The sequence below is a fragment of the Notothenia rossii genome (assembly GCF_949606895.1).
Source record: "Notothenia rossii genome assembly, chromosome: 8".
Taxonomy (NCBI): Eukaryota; Metazoa; Chordata; class Actinopteri; order Perciformes; family Nototheniidae; genus Notothenia; species Notothenia rossii.
The window spans coordinates 55,943,524-55,962,412 of NC_136906.1; the positions used below are offsets into that span (position 1 = coordinate 55,943,524).

Sequence of the window (18,889 nt, forward strand, 5' to 3'; positions counted from 1 at the left end):
CTCAGGGCAGCGATACCCACAGCCCGTACGACTTCAGTGAAGAGCAGAATGTTCCAGAGAGTAAGCTTCACTGCAATCACCTTTCACACTGCCAAACACTAGACATTGTCACCATGCAAATCTAACTTTTGAACGATTTATGCCTTTTTCTTTATTGTGTTTTTTTTTCGAAGGATAAAAGGCAAAAATGATCTGTTTTTAGAATCAGAATACTTGATTAATCCCGGAGAGAATGGGGCCATGAGACGGCTGCTCCCTTTTAGAATAAAATAAATAAAGATATAAATATATATATATATATATATATATATATTAACATAAGAAATTGAAATGAGAATTTGAAATGAAAGACAAAGCATATTTATACAAACAAATAAAATGGTATAAAAATATTTTATCTTTATTAACTGAGTATGTCTTTAGTAGGCTACAATTTGCATTTGATTTCAAGGAAGACATTTACACTTAATTGAGTATTGTAATTTATAAATTGTGTACCTTTTTAATTCTAAATGTCTTTGCACTCTATAGAACTTATGCTCAAGTTCTGAAGCAATTTCTATGGTGTTGAATATCCTGCAGCTTCTCTCTGTATGTAGTGGATTTCTAACGTTGGTCTTTCTGCTCTTCAGTTCAGGCCGGCCCCCCGAAACCAGCCAAGTCTCTGCGGGAGGAGGAGCCGATGAAGGCCTCCTCACAGGCCGAGCTGTCTGCAGAGAGGTGGGTGATGCGTTCAAGTCCTCAATATATTCTAGATACTTTGCCATGATCAGCAGCAACAACCTGTGATGAAATAGAAGAGTGTTTCCTTAGACCTTAAGAGATGATCACTTAGAGGTCTCCTATCATGCAAAATGCACTTTCTGATGTCTTTTATACATAAATGTGTGTCCCTGGTTCGTCAGGGAACTCACTAAGTGTCACAAAACAAAACTCTCTCTCTCTTCGTCCGTACCAAAATCTCTAAAAACGGGGTACAACGGAGCTGATCCAGATTTGCGTCCGATATGACGTCATATCGGAAATGTGGGCTGGCTTTACACCCACGGCCCTATCAGAAACAATGCGTAATATGGTCTTTGTTTACATTAGCAAGAATCGCTAACAGTCAGAGCTAACCTGTACTGGAAAGAGTATGTGTAAAAAAGCAGGATAAAAAAAAAAAGGAACTCACCTTGTGGTAAACCGGCAAGAGAAAAAGCATTTGGGCTCCATCCTGTTTCAGAAATAATCCTTGATGTGGTTTTGAACATGATATGGCGTTTCATCACAGCAGCATTTAGCTGAGAACCTCCCGGTAGGATTCTGACTGAGCATTAGCTCCCACCCCCTCTTTTCTTTTTTCTTTTATAGCTAAGGACCCAAAATTAGCACTCCTAACAGGGCTGAAATAGAGGGGTATGAGGCATGGCTAGAATTGGTGATCTGTTTGGTATTTTGAACAAAACACATAGACATGTATTTATATATTTTTATATATCGGAGACTCATAATTGATGCCTTAAATAGCATAATAGGAGACCTTTAACATTGAGTAACAAAAATCTGTCACTTTCTGTCAGAAGCTGCTGTATGATGTAATGACATGTGTGTAATTCCTCCTCCAGGCTGAAGGAGTTCAAGTCGTCGCTGTTCGCTGTGTTCCAGTCCGCTCACACCCAGTCGGTGAAGATGAAGACGCTAATGGAAGACATCAACAAGGGCCGCGAGAGCCGCTTCACGGAGCCCGACATCCGCGCCGCTCTGGCCCGCATGCAGGACGACAACCAGGTCATGGTGGCCGATGACATCATCTTCCTCATCTGAGGGGCCGGCGTTTCTGAATTTGATTATATGGACTTTAAAAGAAACTGGGACGCGTATTCTAATGAACATTTACCCAATACTGTTCACATTTAATCTGCGGTCAGTTATGAAAAAAAGAAGATATTTGAAACCGTTTGTTCTCATGGTGGTTTTGAACAACTTTACTGCAGATTGATCAATTTGATGAAACCACCAAACCAACCAGCATTGCTCCAACAGAATAAGGATATTATTAAGTTGTCACCCACACTTGTGATGTCTGGATTTGTAAATAGTTGAAGAAAATTGTAACTCTTGTGTATTAAAAAATCAAATGTAATGGGACACAACTTTGGTTCTTAAATGAACTGACAGTGCTACATTACAGAATGTTACTTAACCTCTTCCACTTGTCTTGTTTTAAGGGGGGGGGGGGGCATGGGATCTGTACGTGCAACATAGAATATGTACACATTAGGCATGGGCGGTATCATTTTTTTCATACCGTCATACCTTGCTGACATCATACCGTGGTATACGGTATATGACGGTATCAGTCCCAATTTAAGGGGTAATTTCTCCCCAAAAAAAATGTTTACTCACTATATCAACAGCCCCACCAAAAGTATTTTCCACCAGCCGCCACTGACGGTATGACTTGGTTCGACTTGAGTGAGGTGGCGTTCGGCGGCAAATGGATGTTTCGAACGGTATATTATATGTTCGGTGTAAAATGCAGCCCGAGCCGGTAGACGCTCGCAAAGTGCCGCGACGTGCGCGCAAGTGCAAAACAAGGGCTGCATACATGACACATTGTGCAAATGGCATATTTTGAGATCGGATACAGGACGCGTTTGTAGATGTCCGACGTTGTTTCCATAGTGAGCTAAGTTAACAATATATCATCATACATAAACATTTTCGGGGAGTAAATACTTGACTTATTGAATAAAGTTTGCTATATTCACTTACTAGTTTGGCAATATTATTCCGTGCATGTGTTAAAAACCTTATTTCCATTTGATTCATTGGATTACTCGCGTGAATGTTTAGCACGTAAATGCTTTCGTTTTTAAAACCGTCCGACCTTGACTACAAAACCATCAACCAGTTGCATAGGATTAAAACATGTCAACACTCACTCACCCCGTCTTAAACATTCCCAAAGAAGTGCCTCTGTCTCTCGTTGTGCTGGATGAAGTCACTGGCGACGAGTAAACCCAAAATAGTCCCAAACAGGCACAGAGGCATTTTTCTTTTTTACTAGTTGTCCGAGTTCGGGGCCGGCAAAATGCTGCCGCCATCTTGCTCAGCTCAGCTCTGCTGAGCTCTGAGAGCGGGAAAGACAGACTGCCCTCCCCTGCCCTCTGCTGGCGCATGCTGTGCATTACAACCAATGTCGTCCCTGTCAAAACTCCGTGTCAGTATAATAGAATGAAACGCATCTGTGATTTCGCGCACAGTCTGTGACGTCACGGTATTGAAAATCATACCGACGGTATTTCGAAATACCCTGGTATACCGTAATACCGTCATACCGCCCAAGCCTAGTACACATCATCTGAGGGCTGGGAAGCTGAAGATTATAGTTGATACAATTGATCTGAAATCCCTCTTTTATACCACATTAAGACAGACACCATGGAGCCACATTTGGTGTTTAAACATGTTGGCATTTGGAGCTTTTTTTGTATTTTTGGGAAATTCTGGAAAAAGCTCTGTAAACCTTGTGTTGTCAATATACATAGTATATTCATGCATCCTCTAGTATCCCTCAGTCTGTAGTTTGTAGCTGACAAGTCTAATGAGGTTTTAATTATCCTCACAACAGCCAATTGTATAGAGCAAGAGGCGCATTCACACCGCAGTACTTTACCCACAAAGGTTAATCAGAACTTAGTTCATGAGAACTCTTTAGTTCTCATGAACTAAGTACAGATCGCGTTCACACCGGAATAAGTCCCTGGGGGATTACGCAAATGAAGCCGCCGTCGTCACTTCTTCTGCTTTGGGTTTAATGGCAGGCCGCAAACAACTTCACGGCGTATACTGCCACCCGAAGACCCCAGAGTTGGGGACTGTCTTCAGTAGAAGCTGCTGGGAGTCCCAGCAGCTTCTACTGAAGCCTTTCGAGTAAACCGCCAGAACGCCGGCACTTCCTCATCTCCACCGCTCCCATGTTTTCTTTTGTGTTGCCATGAGTTAGTCTCTCTGCGTTTGTGCGCTGGGCTAATGCTAGGATAATAAAATGGTGGCTTCACAAAACTCTTTTGGGAGTTTTACGGGGCGTGGTTTGCATTCCGCCCAGCCAATCAGACATAGGAACCTTTTTCTCCCACGAAAGTACCTGCTCTCTAGCAGGGATGGAAAAGGGGGTAAAAAAGGTTCTGATTAACTAATTTTAGTTCCGGCTCTTTTTGGTGTGAACGCGACATTTCGGAACTAAAGTGGGAAAAGTACTGCGGTGTGAACGCGGCTAAGGTCAAGTTTAATAGTGCTAATAGAACCATCCTTCGGGCAGCAGAGCGGAAACGGTGGAAATCCAAACACCATGACAACCTCCTAACCTATCAGGCTCTCCTCTCCTTTTTCTCTGCTTCGATCTCTCAAAGCACTTTCTTTCAAGATAAGATCCAATCTTCCTATTCCAACCCCAAAAAACTATTTTCCATCTTCTCCACCCTCTTGGACCCTCCTAAAGCCCCTTCCCCCTCCTCCCTTCTGTCAAGCGACTTTGTTAACCACTTTGAAAAAAAGGTTGATGATATTCGCTCTTCTTTTTCTGGCTCACCTTTACTCACCACTGGGTCACCAGACCCACCTTTCACCCACACACTAACCTCCTTTTCCCCTCTCTCTCCAAGTGAGGTTCTTACCCTCGTTACCTCTGCCCGTCCTACCACCTGTCCTCTGGACCCTATCCCCTCAATCCTCCTTCAGACTATCGCTCCTGATATTCTACCGTTTCTCACCCATTTCATCAACACTTCTCAAACTTCTGGTCACTTTCCAAACAGTCTCAAGGAGGCAAGAGTAAACCCTCTCCTAAAGAAACCCTCTCTCAACCCGTCTGATGTTATAAACTACAGGCCTGTCTCTCTCCTCCCGTTCCTGTCTAAAACACTTGAACGCGCTGTCTTTAAACAACTCTCCTGTTATCTCCATCAGAACAACCTGCTGGATCCGCACCAGTCTGGTTTCAAGGCAGGTCACTCCACATAAACTGCCCTCCTTGCTCTCACTGAGGAACTGCACACTGCTAAAGCAGCCTCCCTCTCCTCTGTCATCATCCTTCTGAGTAGTAATATTCATCCTGCTTTCGTCTCATTAGTATGCATACAAAAGTGACAGGTCACACCTCCCCTGATTATGCAAATGAGCTAAGTCCCTTCTCCCTTTGTTCGAGGTGTGATATCCCAAGTAGATGTGAGATCCGTCGATAGGAGGGGGTGATATGTATTCACAGGTGTGAAAAAGCCCCCACTGTAGTGCCTTATGGCGTCAATTTTTTTTAATGCTGTTTCAATCACATTAGTATGCATAAAAAGTGACAGGTGGGCCCGCCCCCAAGTGTGTGTGTGTGAGACGGTCTCCCCTAACCCCTGCTGTGGACCGGGGCTACATCAAATCTTATTTTAGCCCCTAAAGAAAAGCCCACCATAAACATAATAATTAAAAATAGTATTGATGTATGTTACCACTTTCCTTCTTCATCAGACAGCCCCTTTCTAACGGGAATCTAAGCTAACATCTACTCTCGTCTCAAAGCCTCCTTCCTTCTGTGGTGATGAAGGCAAATGCTGCCCCTCTCTACTATACTAAAGTCACCATACAAACTTTATTGTCCGATCTAAATTAGATTAAGGTTTTTAATATGATTTGTGTTAATTAGTTTACTAGCTATGAGGAAGTCTCTGTCTACATTGCAAGGATTAGACTGATGGTTGTAATTTGTTTGAGCCATTGACCTGGCTAAGGGCTTATAAGGATATCTAGTTTCTACAGCAAGAGAAAGGTGATGATGAACCACCCTGGCATTTCTTCTCTGCGTTTTCCTGACCTGGATCTGATCCTGAAAAACTCTGGTAAGTACTTCATATAATTATTAAATGTTGTATGTTGTGTGTTAAACAACCTCTGTGTATATATTGTATTTATTGTGTATTAGCACTATGATTCATAATGGTTTTTAATTTTTGGGGAGACTGTTAACTAATGTTGAAGTACTTTAGTGGAAGGGATGGTGTGTGTGTGTGTGTGTGTGTGTGTGTGTGTGTGTGTGTGTGTGTGTGTGTGTGTGTGTGTGTGTGTGTGTGTGTGTGTGTGTGTGTGTGTGTGTGTGTGTGTGTGTGTGTGTGTGTCTGGCTCTGCCCCCTCCTCCCCCCTTCCTGCCATCTTATCACTAGACAGAGGGGGGATGGAATTTAAAAAAAAAACCTTACACTTGTATTTGTTCCCTCTAAAACACAGTGTCTGTAAAGGTGGGGGAGACTGTCTCCCCCCTTCCTGCCATCTCTCTGTTTCTGCTGATGTGTAAAATATACAAAATAACGTTTTATATACCTACTCTCTTGTTAAAAGGTGATGAAGTTTGCAGCGTAAGCCAGCCATCAGTGTTTTAGTTTGAAGGTTTTGCATACCTCAAAGTGTGTCTAAAAGTATCTTGGCAAGAGAAAAAAGCCAAAATCCGCCTAGGCCATTAAAAAGAAACCGAATTCCTTACAAAGTACTTCATATAATACGGTTTCGATGAAACAATGAAGTCTTGATAACTTGACTTGACTAACATTACTTTTTTAAATATATGTTTTTAGATGCTTTACTTTGATTTCTTTCATGTTATTTTAACACAACGTTACTTTTTTCATATTTTTTCAACATAATGTGATATTTTGTTTTTGTCTTTCTCTCCTTTTTCCATTATATTTTTGAAAAAATACATAGTGATTTTTAGCAAAATACAACATGCAACTAATACATTATACAATATTACGACTTTTTGCGATATTTTCAACACAATATACTTATACTTTTTTTTGTTGTTGTTGGACTTCAAGATATTTTGCATGTCATGCATAAACACGGTGTCATCTTTCTCGAAACTGACGTGCCGTCCGTTTTACAAACAGGTTATTTTTCTGCTTCTTCATCCTCTGAATTATCCTCCCCCGTCCCGAGTCGAGGCTGGGTTGCAAATTATGCAAAGAGGAAGAAAAAACATTCTATCTAAAGCTAGATAACACAATCTACATATTGACAGTATGAGTACAACAAAAACAGTATGCATGTTGATGCAAACGACGACGTTCAGTAAACGATCAATCAAAATCGAAGGATCCAATGTATTTTTAAATGGAGCAGAAATAGAACTAGTCTCCCAGTTCAAGTATCTTGAACAGGGAGTGTCATATTGGACTCGAACTTGACTTTTAAGAAACATATCAAGAAAGTATCCAATATCATTCAATTCAACTTGCAACATTTTAAACAAATTAGACCTTTTCTTAACTGTCAATGCTGCAAAGTCATACCTCCACTGTATGATTCTATCCCACATTGAATACTGTTTTACAAACTGGTCGTTTGCTTGTGCCACACACCTGAAACCCATAGAACAGCTGTTCAAGAGAGCTATCCAGGTGTTTGACAGAAAGCCACAGTCATACCACCACTGTACCATCCTTGAAAATCACAATTTCTTGAGTTTTGACAATTTTAAGTCTTTTAAAAGTATGCGGTTTTTTTAAAATAATATTTACATGGGCTGGCCCCCCTCCCCTTGGGGGAATTCATCCACAGAAAACACACTGGACGCAGCACTAGGTCAGAAACCAGAGGAGACTGTGAAGTCCACCACAGACGGACCACCTTTGGACAAAATGTCCTCTCCATTAAAGGCAGCTCATTGTGGAATAGCCCCCCAAGTGAGATACGGGATTGTCCCACTCTCAATAGTTTTAAAGGTCAACTTAAAGAATGGTTGAGCAACAAACAGACGTGTAATCACCGCTAAATGCACTTTAACACAGGAGTATCTCCTCTTGCACTTTATGTAGCGCTTTTATCTTATCTTGCACTTTATATATCATAGCTGCTACATTGTCCTGCAATGTGGTAAATGCTTGTATGCTGCTCATGCTCGTTCTGCATATCATGTATTTATTTTTGCTGTATATATAAATGTCATGTTCTTATATGCTGTATGTGACGGGACTACAGATGGAAATTAGCTCAACGCTAAAATCCGGCTCATTTACACTTGTAAGCATTATTTTTGTTTTAAAGTGTTCATCAATGTGCACTACGGTGGCCCTGAAGAAAATTAAACATTAAAATATGTTATCGATGTCCCCATTCCCAGTTTGTTTGGGAATAATTGCGATGTTTACTATGTTTTGGTAGCTCTTAACAAAACAGAATTTTTATGTATGACAACTTTACAACTGGTAGAAAGTTAAGTACTTTTTCTGAACAGATTTTCTTTAAGACTGTGACTCTTAACACACCATCCCCCTGAGAGCTAGACATACTCATCCCCTTTTCAACGCCCCCCTGCAGCAGCTCAGGTGTGAAACCCCCATACATAATGTCAGTCACTGTGTAAAACTTTTATTTTCTTAAAAGACTGTGACTCTAAAAGGCAAGTTTGTGATTTTAACACTGTTTCGATGAAACAATGCATATGAAACAATGAAACAATGCATAACTTGACTTGACATTACTTTTTTTAATATATGTTTTTTTAGATGTTTTACTTTGATTTCTTTCATGTTATTTTAACATTTTTGAAAATAAAATACTTTTGATTACATTTTCTTTAAAGGCACTTTTTGATTTTAACGCTATTTCAATGGAGCAATCCAGTTTTGTTGACATCAATGCTTTATTCTCTTTTCTTGTGTTACTAAGATACTTTTAGTTACACTTTAATGGATGCAAAACTTTATAACCTGGTAAAATATTCATTAATTTGTAAGAAATTCGGTTTCTTTCTGTTTCTCTAAAAGGCAAGTTTGTGATTTTAACACTCTTTCGATGAAACAATGCAGTCTTGATAAATTGACTTGACTAACAAATTACAACCATCAGTCTAATCCTTGCAATGTAGAAAGAGACTTCCGCATAGCTAGTAAACTAATTAACACAAATCATATTAAAACCTTAATCTAATTTAGATAGGACAATAAAGTTTGTATGGTGACTTTAGTATAGTAGAGAGGGGCGGCATTTGCCTGCATCACCGCAGAAGGAAGGAGGCTTTGAGACGAGAGTAGATGTTAGCTTAGATTCCCGTTAGAAAGGGGCTGTCTGATGAAGAAGGAAAGTGGTAACATACATCAATACTATTTTTAATTATTATGTTTATGGTGGGCTTTTCTTTAGGGGCTAAAATAAGATTTGATGTAGCCCCGGTCCACAGCAGGGGTTTGGGGAGACCGTCACACACACACACACACACACACACACACACACACACACACACACACACACACACACACACACACACACACACACACACACACACACACACACACACACACACACACACACACACACACACACACACACACACACACACACACACACACACACACACACACACACACACACACACACACACACACTTGAGGGCGGACCCACCTGTCACTTTTTATGCATACTAATGTGATTGAAACAGCGGTTTGTTTTTTTTGTTACGCCATAAGGCACTACAGTGGGGGCTTTTTCACACCTGTGAATACACATCACCCCCTCCTATCGACGGATCTCACACCTACTTGGCATATCACACCTACTTGGGATATCACACCTCGAACAAAGGGAGGCAGGACTTAGCTCATTTGCATAATTTGGGGAGGTGTGACCTGTCATTTTTTTATGCATACTAATGAGACAAAAGCGGGATGAATATTACTACTCTTCTGGACCTGTCTGCTGCATTTGACACGTTGAAATATCAGATCCTCCTTCGCACTCTCCAAGAACTTGGAGTTTCAGACTCTGCACTTTCCCTCCTCACCTCATACCTCAAAGACCGCACCTACAGGGTTACTTGGAGAGGGTCGGAGTCCGACCCTTGTCAATTAACTACAGGGGTCCCTCAGGGCTCTGTTCTTGGTCCCCTCCTCTTCTCCCTGTACACAAACTCGCTCGGGTCTGTCATTAGCCCGCATGGTTTTTCATACCACTGCTACGCTGACGACACCCAATTAATTCTGTCCTTTCCCCGCTCAGAGACCCAGGTCGTCGCACGCATCTCTGCTTGCCTAGCAGACATCTCCCGGTGGATGTCTGCTCACCACCTCAAGCTCAACCTTGACAAGACTGAACTGCTTTTCCTTCTGGGAAAAGATTGTCCCACTCTTGACCTAACAATCAACATCGGCACCTCTATTGTTTCCCTGACTCAGACTGCAAGGAATCTGGGTGTGACCCTAGATAACAAACTATCCTTCACTGCAAACATCGCTGCAACAACCCGCTGCTGTAGATACAGTCTTTACAACATCAGGAGGATACGTCCCCAGCTGACCCAGAAAGCGACGCAGGTTCTGGTCCAGGCTTTCGTCATCTCACGCCTAGACTACTGCAACTCCCTCCTGGCTGGTCTACCTGCATGTGCCATCCGACCTCTGCAGCTCATCCAGAATGCAGCGGCTCGTCTGGTCTTCAACCTTCCTAAATTCTCCCACACCACGCCGCTCCTCCGCTCCCTTCACTGGCTTTCGGTAACTGCTAGAATCCACTTCAAGACACTGGTACTTGCGTACCATGCTGCGAATGGATCTGGCCCTTCCTACATCCAGGACATGGTTAAGCCATGCACCCCAGCGCGTGCACTCCGCTCTGCATCAGCCAAACGGCTCGCTGCACCCTCGCTGTGAGGGGGACCCAAGTTCCCATCAGCAAAAACACGTGGGTTTGCTATCCTGGCTCCAAAATGGTGGAATGAGCTCCCCATTGAAATCAGGACAGCAGAAAGCTTACACATCTTCCGGCGCAGACTGAAAACTCATCTCTTTCGACTCCACTTCGAGCGATATAATTATTAACAAAGCACGTATATACTAATAAAGGACTGGCTTATCTAAAGCCAGTTGAGTAGCACTTGAAATGTTTTAGCTGTATGAAACCTGATGTACTTATATAATTCTGTTTTCTTCAACATTTGAGTTGGATGTGGAACAGTCAGAATCAATACAGATGTTTTTTATTTTAAAGAAAATTCAGATTGAACATAGTAAAAAACTGTAAATTATAGTGTCTGTCCAAAAATTCTTTTTTACTTATAGTGAAAACCACCCTTGAATGATGGGATGGTAGACTAAAAGCTTTAGGAATCCAAAGTACAACATATAATAAGTACCCTCTATCAAGATTGATGCAAAACAAGTGACATTTAAACTTTTTAGAGAGGTTTAGAAAACAAAACCCACTTCTGGGGTCATTTGGGTGGATTTTCCATATCTCTGGCCCCCCTTGGTCGATTTTGCTGATTGACATCTCTTTTTAACCGCTAGAGCCAATGGAATCGAGGGAAAGTTCCACATAAACACACAGGTTACCAAATAAGGAGTGAGATTGACGCGTAGCCAAAACCGGAGTTGTGACACACTCTGGTGGCTACCATTAGCAGCTAATTTTTATTCTCCGATTTTTGCATACAAATTCAATTATGGATTATCAATATTTTTTTCAAAGTGACAGACACATTGCATTAACCTATGGATTAACCTTCAGCCGCGTTTTTTCTCATTTGAATGCCATTTTGACTTTAATAATAATAATAATAATGACTTTTGATCAGAATAACAGCTAAGGTGAGCATATCTCCATGTTTTGCTACCTAAAGCTATGTCGTGTGTTGTCTGTATTTGCTTCCCCTGTCACAAGTTCTGATCGCTCAGTGACGATCCTTATACTTCTATAATCTGTGGATTCTCAGGATGTTATCTAAGCTTGTTTGTGCAGATCCAATAAGTTTAACGATCGGTATAGCTAGCGTGCTAACGGCCTTAAGATTTTTTTTGCTCGAGGCTAATTCATAGGTTCCGCGTTAGCTTTTTGTTTTTTTTGCAAAAAAATAAATAATTATCAGTTAGCTGAGTTTCTTCCCGTTACATGGATATGAAACATTCATAGTTAATTAAGAAGCCCTCAGATGCTGTTTCCTGCAGATGATGTGTTTTTCCGCCCGGGGCGGGTCGATGGGGTTCAACAGGTTAAGCTTATTGTTAATTTACACACTATATATCTTGGGGAAATCACTCCTTGTCTAATAAAATTACATGCTGCATTGTTAAAGTTTTGCAAGCAACCCTTGCTCTGTATTACTTCGTTGTGCTTGTGAGATTATTCTAGAATCTAGATACTTATCAGAGAGGCTGGGGGAACTTCGCAACTTCCCAGAAGAGCCCTTCTCAAGTGATGAAAGTTCTTCCCGTGTGCTTACAAGAAGCATTTCATTTGAAACCCCCGGAGAGTCCAGTTAGTGCTTTGTGTGGGAGGAAGGAGCCACAAAGTTCATACACCCTCCTCCCCCCCACCGCTCTGCTTCTTCACACAGCACATTTCATCAGCTTTTAGTGGCATTATATCTTACGTAACTTTCAGGTGCGTAATGTGACCTTAATGTGGCTCCGAGCAGTGAAGAGGAACCCCAGACAGTAGCTAGAAACCGCTTCCACCATCACCCAGTGAACAGAGGCCTGAACCTCTGCACCCCCACGCTGACTCAGATCACACATCCTGCCCCTTCCTCGCTCCTCTCACAGCAGAGCAGGTTTACTTGCAGTTTTATTTCAAACCGGGTGATAATTGTTGCTTTATTTCATATGAACTAAATATTGGAGTTCTCTTACTATAGTGTTGGAATGTAACAATCTACAAGTACTGTGCTTGTGTACACATTTGAAGTACTTGCCTTTTCATACCTTCTTCTACTATGGAAATATTCCACTCATCACACCACATTTTTCTGATTTAGCAAGCTTTTCTTTTCTTTTCTTTTCGCAAAGCATATAATGCTTACGAAATATGTTTTTCATAAACTGCCCAACATTATATTCAAGTAAGGCTGAGATTTGCTACTTCTTCTTTTATTTTTTAGAATTTCCTTTAAATAATAAATCAATTTGTTTCTCATCATTTTGAATGTTTACTATTGTTGGGCAAATCTCTCAATGCCAGCATTAATGCATGAGAAATAATAGTTTATTTACATTTTATAGAATGCAATAAAAGTCATTAGGGGAACTTCTTTCTGCATTTGTATAAATACTGGTATATTTTCTCTAGCTTTACTAATGGTGAGTTACGTTTTTAATGCACAACTTGAAACTGATATATTCTCCGTGTGGTATTACTAGTACTTTTACACAGAGGTGGGAGAAGTACTCAGATCTTGTACTTAAGTAAAAGTACCAGAGTGTAGGCAGACTCTGTTTACTAATGGTGAGTTACGTTTTTAATGCTCAACTTGAAACTGATATATTCTCCGTGGGGTGTTACTACTTTTACACAGAGGTGGGAGAAGTACTCAGATCTTGTACTTAAGTAAAAGTAGCAGCAGAGTGTAGGCAGACTCTATTTCAATTAAAGGTCCTGCATTCAAAATGTTACTCAGAAGTACACACATATTAGCATAAAAATACACTTAAAGTACCAAAAGTAAAAGTATTCATTATGCAGATTGGTCCATTTCAGAATAATATATATGATATGTTTTATAATGATTGATTGTTAAAGTGTTATCAAAGCTGGTAAAGGTGCAGCTAGTTTGAATGACTTTGTATACTGCAGGGAGTTTGTGAATTTACTGCAGGTGGAACTAAAGTCTGATTTAAGACTTGATTATATTTCACATCATTCATCAGAATCTGTAAAGTAACCAAAGGTATTAAATACATGTAGTGGGGTAAAAGTACACAATTTACCTCTGAATCGTAGTGGAGTAGAAGTACAAAGTAGCAACGCTTTAAATGCTCAAGTTAAGTACAAGTCCCTCAAAATTGTACTTAAGTATTTCACTAAATACCTGTTACTTTACACCTTTACTTTCACATATCAAAAGGATCTGAATAAGTTCTCTTTTGGCCACTTGTACCCTAACCCTCAACAGCAGTGGCTGTAATAGTAGAAGTGTCTGTATTGAAGCCAATGGAAACACTTTAGAAGTTTGCTTAGAGGTCATTTATGTATTTGTCTTTTCTGAAAGCAACCGATCAACATTTAGGGAAAATGTGCTTTCCTGTATCAGTGGGAAGATAGATGGCACTTTCATATGTGTCAGTTAAACAAAAGCTGGTTAGTAGTCAACAGACTGAAAGGCCAGTCTGGATCAACAACGTCTTATTGTTATAATATCATCATTTATTTGTTGATTATATTTTTTATTATTCATCTGAATTTCGAAATACATTTTCTTTCTAAATGTAGAGGAATACAAAGTAAAATATTTGCCTTTGAGTTGCAGTGAGGTAGAAGTATAAAGTAGTACACTGTGTAACAAATGACTCATATACAAACCTTTATCATGTTAGCATCTGTAAGAGACAGCCCTCCAACGATTTCGCTCTCATATTATAAATTCATCCCGGAATCGTTCTCTAACTTGATATTCTGTGTCTTGTGCTCTTTGGTTCCTCTCTCTTTTTTTCTGTTTCAATAGGCAACGTTATCATTTTGTCTTATTTGATTTATTAGATTATTTCTATTTTTCCCATGCAGTGTAATCGCTTTTCCCCTAAACATGTATTATCTATTAGTTGGAAGTAAAGTATTTTACACCATGCTTGGGGAGTTGGGGTGAGCAGATATAAATTCATTGTTTTAAATTGACTGACATTTCATATCAAGTCAAACTTTGGAAATATGGCTGCTCACTGTTATGTAACAAAAAGCGGGCTGAAGACTCCACTAACAATTATCTGTAAGAAAGGAAATAAACGGCTACTTGGCAAAATAATATAAAAACATCTACAAATGTTAAAAGACTTTACTATACAAACTGTAGAAAAATAAATCTTAGTAGCCTATTTGCACTATTGACGTTACTGTAGGACAGCACAACACTGTTTGAGGCTTTCAAATGTAAGATTTATTGTTTTATTTTAACAAAGTGATCTCATGATTCCTTCTGATGTTATTGCAGATCTGCTGTAAGCTAGCTAGCTACTGTAGCTAACCTAGTCATTTCCAATATACTGAAAAAACACTAACAATCATGGGCTGTTCAGAGGGGGCCAACAGGGGCCAGTGCCCCAGTAACACAGAGCTTGGACCCCCCTGTGGCCCCCAATAAAAAGAATACATCTATGATAATGCAATTCACGTAAAATATTAAGTTACTGTGCTGTAACCATGGCCAAGTTAACTTAGTAATGTAATTTAATAAATTGAAACTAAGTTACTGAAACAAGTGTTGTGACTAAAACAAATATTAAGAAATAAGAGCTTAAGAAATAGGAGCTTAACCTGTTGAACCCCATCCCCCCGCCTCCGGGCGGAAAAACGCATCATCTGCAGGAAACAGCGTCTGAGGGCATATTCATATTTAATAAACTATGAATGTTTTATATCCATGTAACGGGAAGAAAATCAGCTAACTGATCCCACAAAGCTAATGCTAAGCCTCTGAATTAGCCACATTGCGAAAAAATGCTAACGCCGGTTGCACAGAAACTCACTCATAACCAGTGTTGTGCTAGTTACTGAAAACCAGTAACTAGTTACCATTACTAGTTACTTCATTTCATAAGTAACTCAGTTACACCAAAAAGTAACAGTGTGAACAGTAACGCATTAGTTACTTAAAAAAAGGGCTCCCATTAATGCCCTTATATCCTTCATTTCAACTGTTATTGCATTGGAGAGTAATACAATCTGTTGATCAAGAAATAGCAATAGAAATAGTAGAAATAGCCTGCATGTGTTCTACAACATACCGTGCAATGGCTTTATCAACTTTTCCCTGCTAGCAGTCCCTCAGTTAAAATCCAGCCACTGTTGCTTAGGTGGAGGTGGAGTGGCGTCGGATGAGTCTGGGTCTGTGGTCTTAGCTACTAGCTTCGTCCCAGCATGTTGTTTCTGCCGATGTTCCAACAGATTTGAATTGCTGTTTTGGGCAGTAGATAGGATCTTTGACCCGCCAAGACACAACTTACATTGAACTAAAACGTTCTTTTCTTTGTGCTCAACAAAAGTGAAATAGTGAGAATATCTCCAGGCGGAGAAACGCGACTTGAGCTCCGCCGCCGCCATGATAGTCTTGTTAGTAAACACAAACACGCCCACAGCGCGTCTCCGCATGTGGCACAGGAAGTATCTAAGTACATTTACTCAAGTACTGTACTTAAGTACAGTTCTCATCTCTGTTCGCCTCGCTGTTGGCGCCGCTCACCAACATCTGGGAGCTGGGACTATATAAAAAAAATAACGGAGTAACGCACCATGTAGTAACGGTAACTGAGTTACTGAATTGAAAAAATAATGCGTTAGAGTACTAGTTACTGCCAAAAATAACGGCGTTACAGTAACGCGTTACTTTGCGTTAGTCCCAACACTGCTCATAACACCCTTATTACTTATCGTAGCTGCACACCTAACCCATCGATTAGCATCGTGAGAAGACACAGAATCGATAGGTACCTACATCATCACTCTATGATAAGAACTCGCGACTTTATAAACAAAAACAGACATTACTTCACTTGGCGCTAGGTAGCTAAAAAAGCAATATTATCTTTGTCGTTGTTGTCTTCAATGGCATTAAAACGATAAAAACGCTGCTGAAGGTTAATCCATAGGTTAATCCAATGTGTCTGTGTCACTTTGAAATGATTTCTGATAATCCATAAGCAATAAACCTACTTTTCCGTTTTCAGATGTCAGAGCGTGAGATAGGTTCGCTCTGGGCAAAACTGTATGCGCGAAGCCCCCACTTTTTTTTGGTAACAATGGTGTGTATGTGGAAATACGTCTTTGATTCTATTGGCTCTAACGGTTAAAAAGAGATGTCAATCACCAAAATCGACCAATGGGTTCCAGAGAAACGGCAAAAAAATGCCCATTTCCACCCAAATCACCTCAGAGGTGGAGTTTTTTTTGCTAAACCTCTCTAAAAAGGTCAAATGTCACTTGTTTTACATCAATCTTGATACAGGGTACTTATTATATTACTTTGGATCCCTAAAGCTTTTAGTCTACTAACCCATCATCCAAGGGTGGTTTTCACTATAAGTAAAACATAATTTTTGGACGGACACTATAATTTACATGTTCAATCTGAATTTTCTTTAAAATAAAAAACATCTATATTGATTCTGACTTTTCTACATCCAACTCACAGGTTTATCATTACTTTGAGAAAAAAGATTATTAATCAGAATCAGAATACCTTTATTAGTCCCACAGAGGGGAACATTTTTTCCCCTTTTAGAAGTGTAGTTATGGTCATTTGTTCTGGAAATGTCCTTTTCGAGCCTGAGACCTAAAAAACAGGGATGGGGTTCAACAGGTTAAGAAAAACTGAGTTTGGCTGCATAAATAATGCAGCCAAACATTTTTTCTATCCCAAACTTATTTTAATGTTCTGTATCTTGGGCCAAAGTAACTTAAAAAAAACATTGTAAAAAGTCATTGAGACAAACTCTGAGGATTAGGCAAATGAAGCTGCTGACGTCACTTCTTCTTCTTCTGCTTTGGGTTTACTGGCAGGCCGCAAACAACTTCACGGCGTATACTGCCACCCGAAGTCCCCGGCCGGATTTACTCGGAAGGCTTCAGTAGAAGCTGCTGGGAACTGGGAAGCTACTGAAGCCTTCCGAGTAAATCGCCAGAACACCGACACCTCCTCATCTCCACTGCTCCCATGTTTTCTTTTGTGTTGCCATAAGTTAGTCTCTCTGCGTTTGTGCGCTGGGCTAATGCTAATAATGCTAATGCAAGGATAATAAAATGGCGGCTTCACAAAACTTTTTGGGAGTTTTACGGGGCGTGGTTTGGAATCCGCCCAGCCAATCAGGAATAGGAACCTTTTTCTCCCACGAAAGTACCTGCTCTCTAGCAGGGACGGAAAAGAGGGTAAAAAGGTTCTCATGAACTAATTTTAGTTCCGGATTTTTTTGGTGTGAACGCAACATTTCGGAACCATATCCGAACTAAAGTGGGAAAAGTACTGCGGTGTGAACGTGCCTAATGGTATTTTATGTTTTTTTAAAGCGCTTTGACTTTATACTAAACTAAAACATTTAAAATCTTCTTCTTTGTGAATTAAATGTGCCCCTCTCATTTAATAATTGCCCCCCCCCCCCCCCCAGTAAAATTAGTCTCGAACCGCCACTGCTTACAATGACGAAACAGACTCTGACAGCTGGCCCAAGTTGGTGAATGTTTTCTAAACACTGTGCATACAAAGTTATTGAAGATGTCTCTTCCTTTAGATGTGTTTTGGCACATTTTTATTTGCATTGTTTTTTAAACTTCAGCCCGTTTCTGACAATGGACATTTTTTGAGCCGTTGTAACGTTGTGCACCTTTTGGCCACAATACATTTGACCAGGAAACTCATTCTCACTGTATAAAAGATTATTGCAAGCTTCAATAATAGATGCTCATCACATGCCCACTGCCAAAATAGAGAAAGGCACAGGTGGATTTTGCAGAGTTTGAGGTGTGCTTGTGAAACCTGTCCTTCCTTCAGTGTAAATCCAGAGCAGCCGCGCTCCAGTTAGCTGGCTCTTTACTCATACAAAGCATGCAGAGAGGAGATGTTATCACACGTTACTAATTCTGCTTACCAGAATTCTCACCAGCATTTACTTGACCTACATTGTTTACGATTCGTTAATGTGTGGGAGTGTTACTAGTCATTTGTTTTATACGACTGGGAAAAATAAATCACAGTTGAGGGTGTTAAAAAGAGTTTCTTAAAGGTATACTGTCAACCTCGCAGGCCTCTTAGCTGAGATGTTTTTAACAAGACAAATACGTTTTTACTTAATCTTGTTTTTGTTGATAAAATGCCCTCTTCATTTTTTTTCTCTTAAGATTCAAAGATACTTTTCTGTTTTTGCTTTTTAAACAAATGTTAGGCCTTAAAAGT

At 40.2% G+C, this 18,889-nt stretch overlaps 1 protein-coding gene across 1 annotated transcript in view; it reads left to right on the forward strand.

Annotated features, from left to right (window-relative positions):
* The window catches only part of mcm3 (minichromosome maintenance complex component 3), an 8,063-nt gene extending 5,878 nt beyond the window's left edge, over positions 1 to 2,185 (forward strand). The window contains exons 11-13 of the mRNA XM_079645264.1: positions 6 to 60; positions 633 to 720; positions 1,608 to 2,185. Of these exons, the coding sequence (XP_079501390.1) occupies positions 6 to 60; positions 633 to 720; positions 1,608 to 1,806 (342 nt within the window). The 3' untranslated portion in view covers positions 1,807 to 2,185. The remainder of the gene's footprint in view (positions 1 to 5; positions 61 to 632; positions 721 to 1,607) is intronic.
* The last annotated feature ends 16,704 nt before the right edge of the window (positions 2,186 to 18,889 follow it).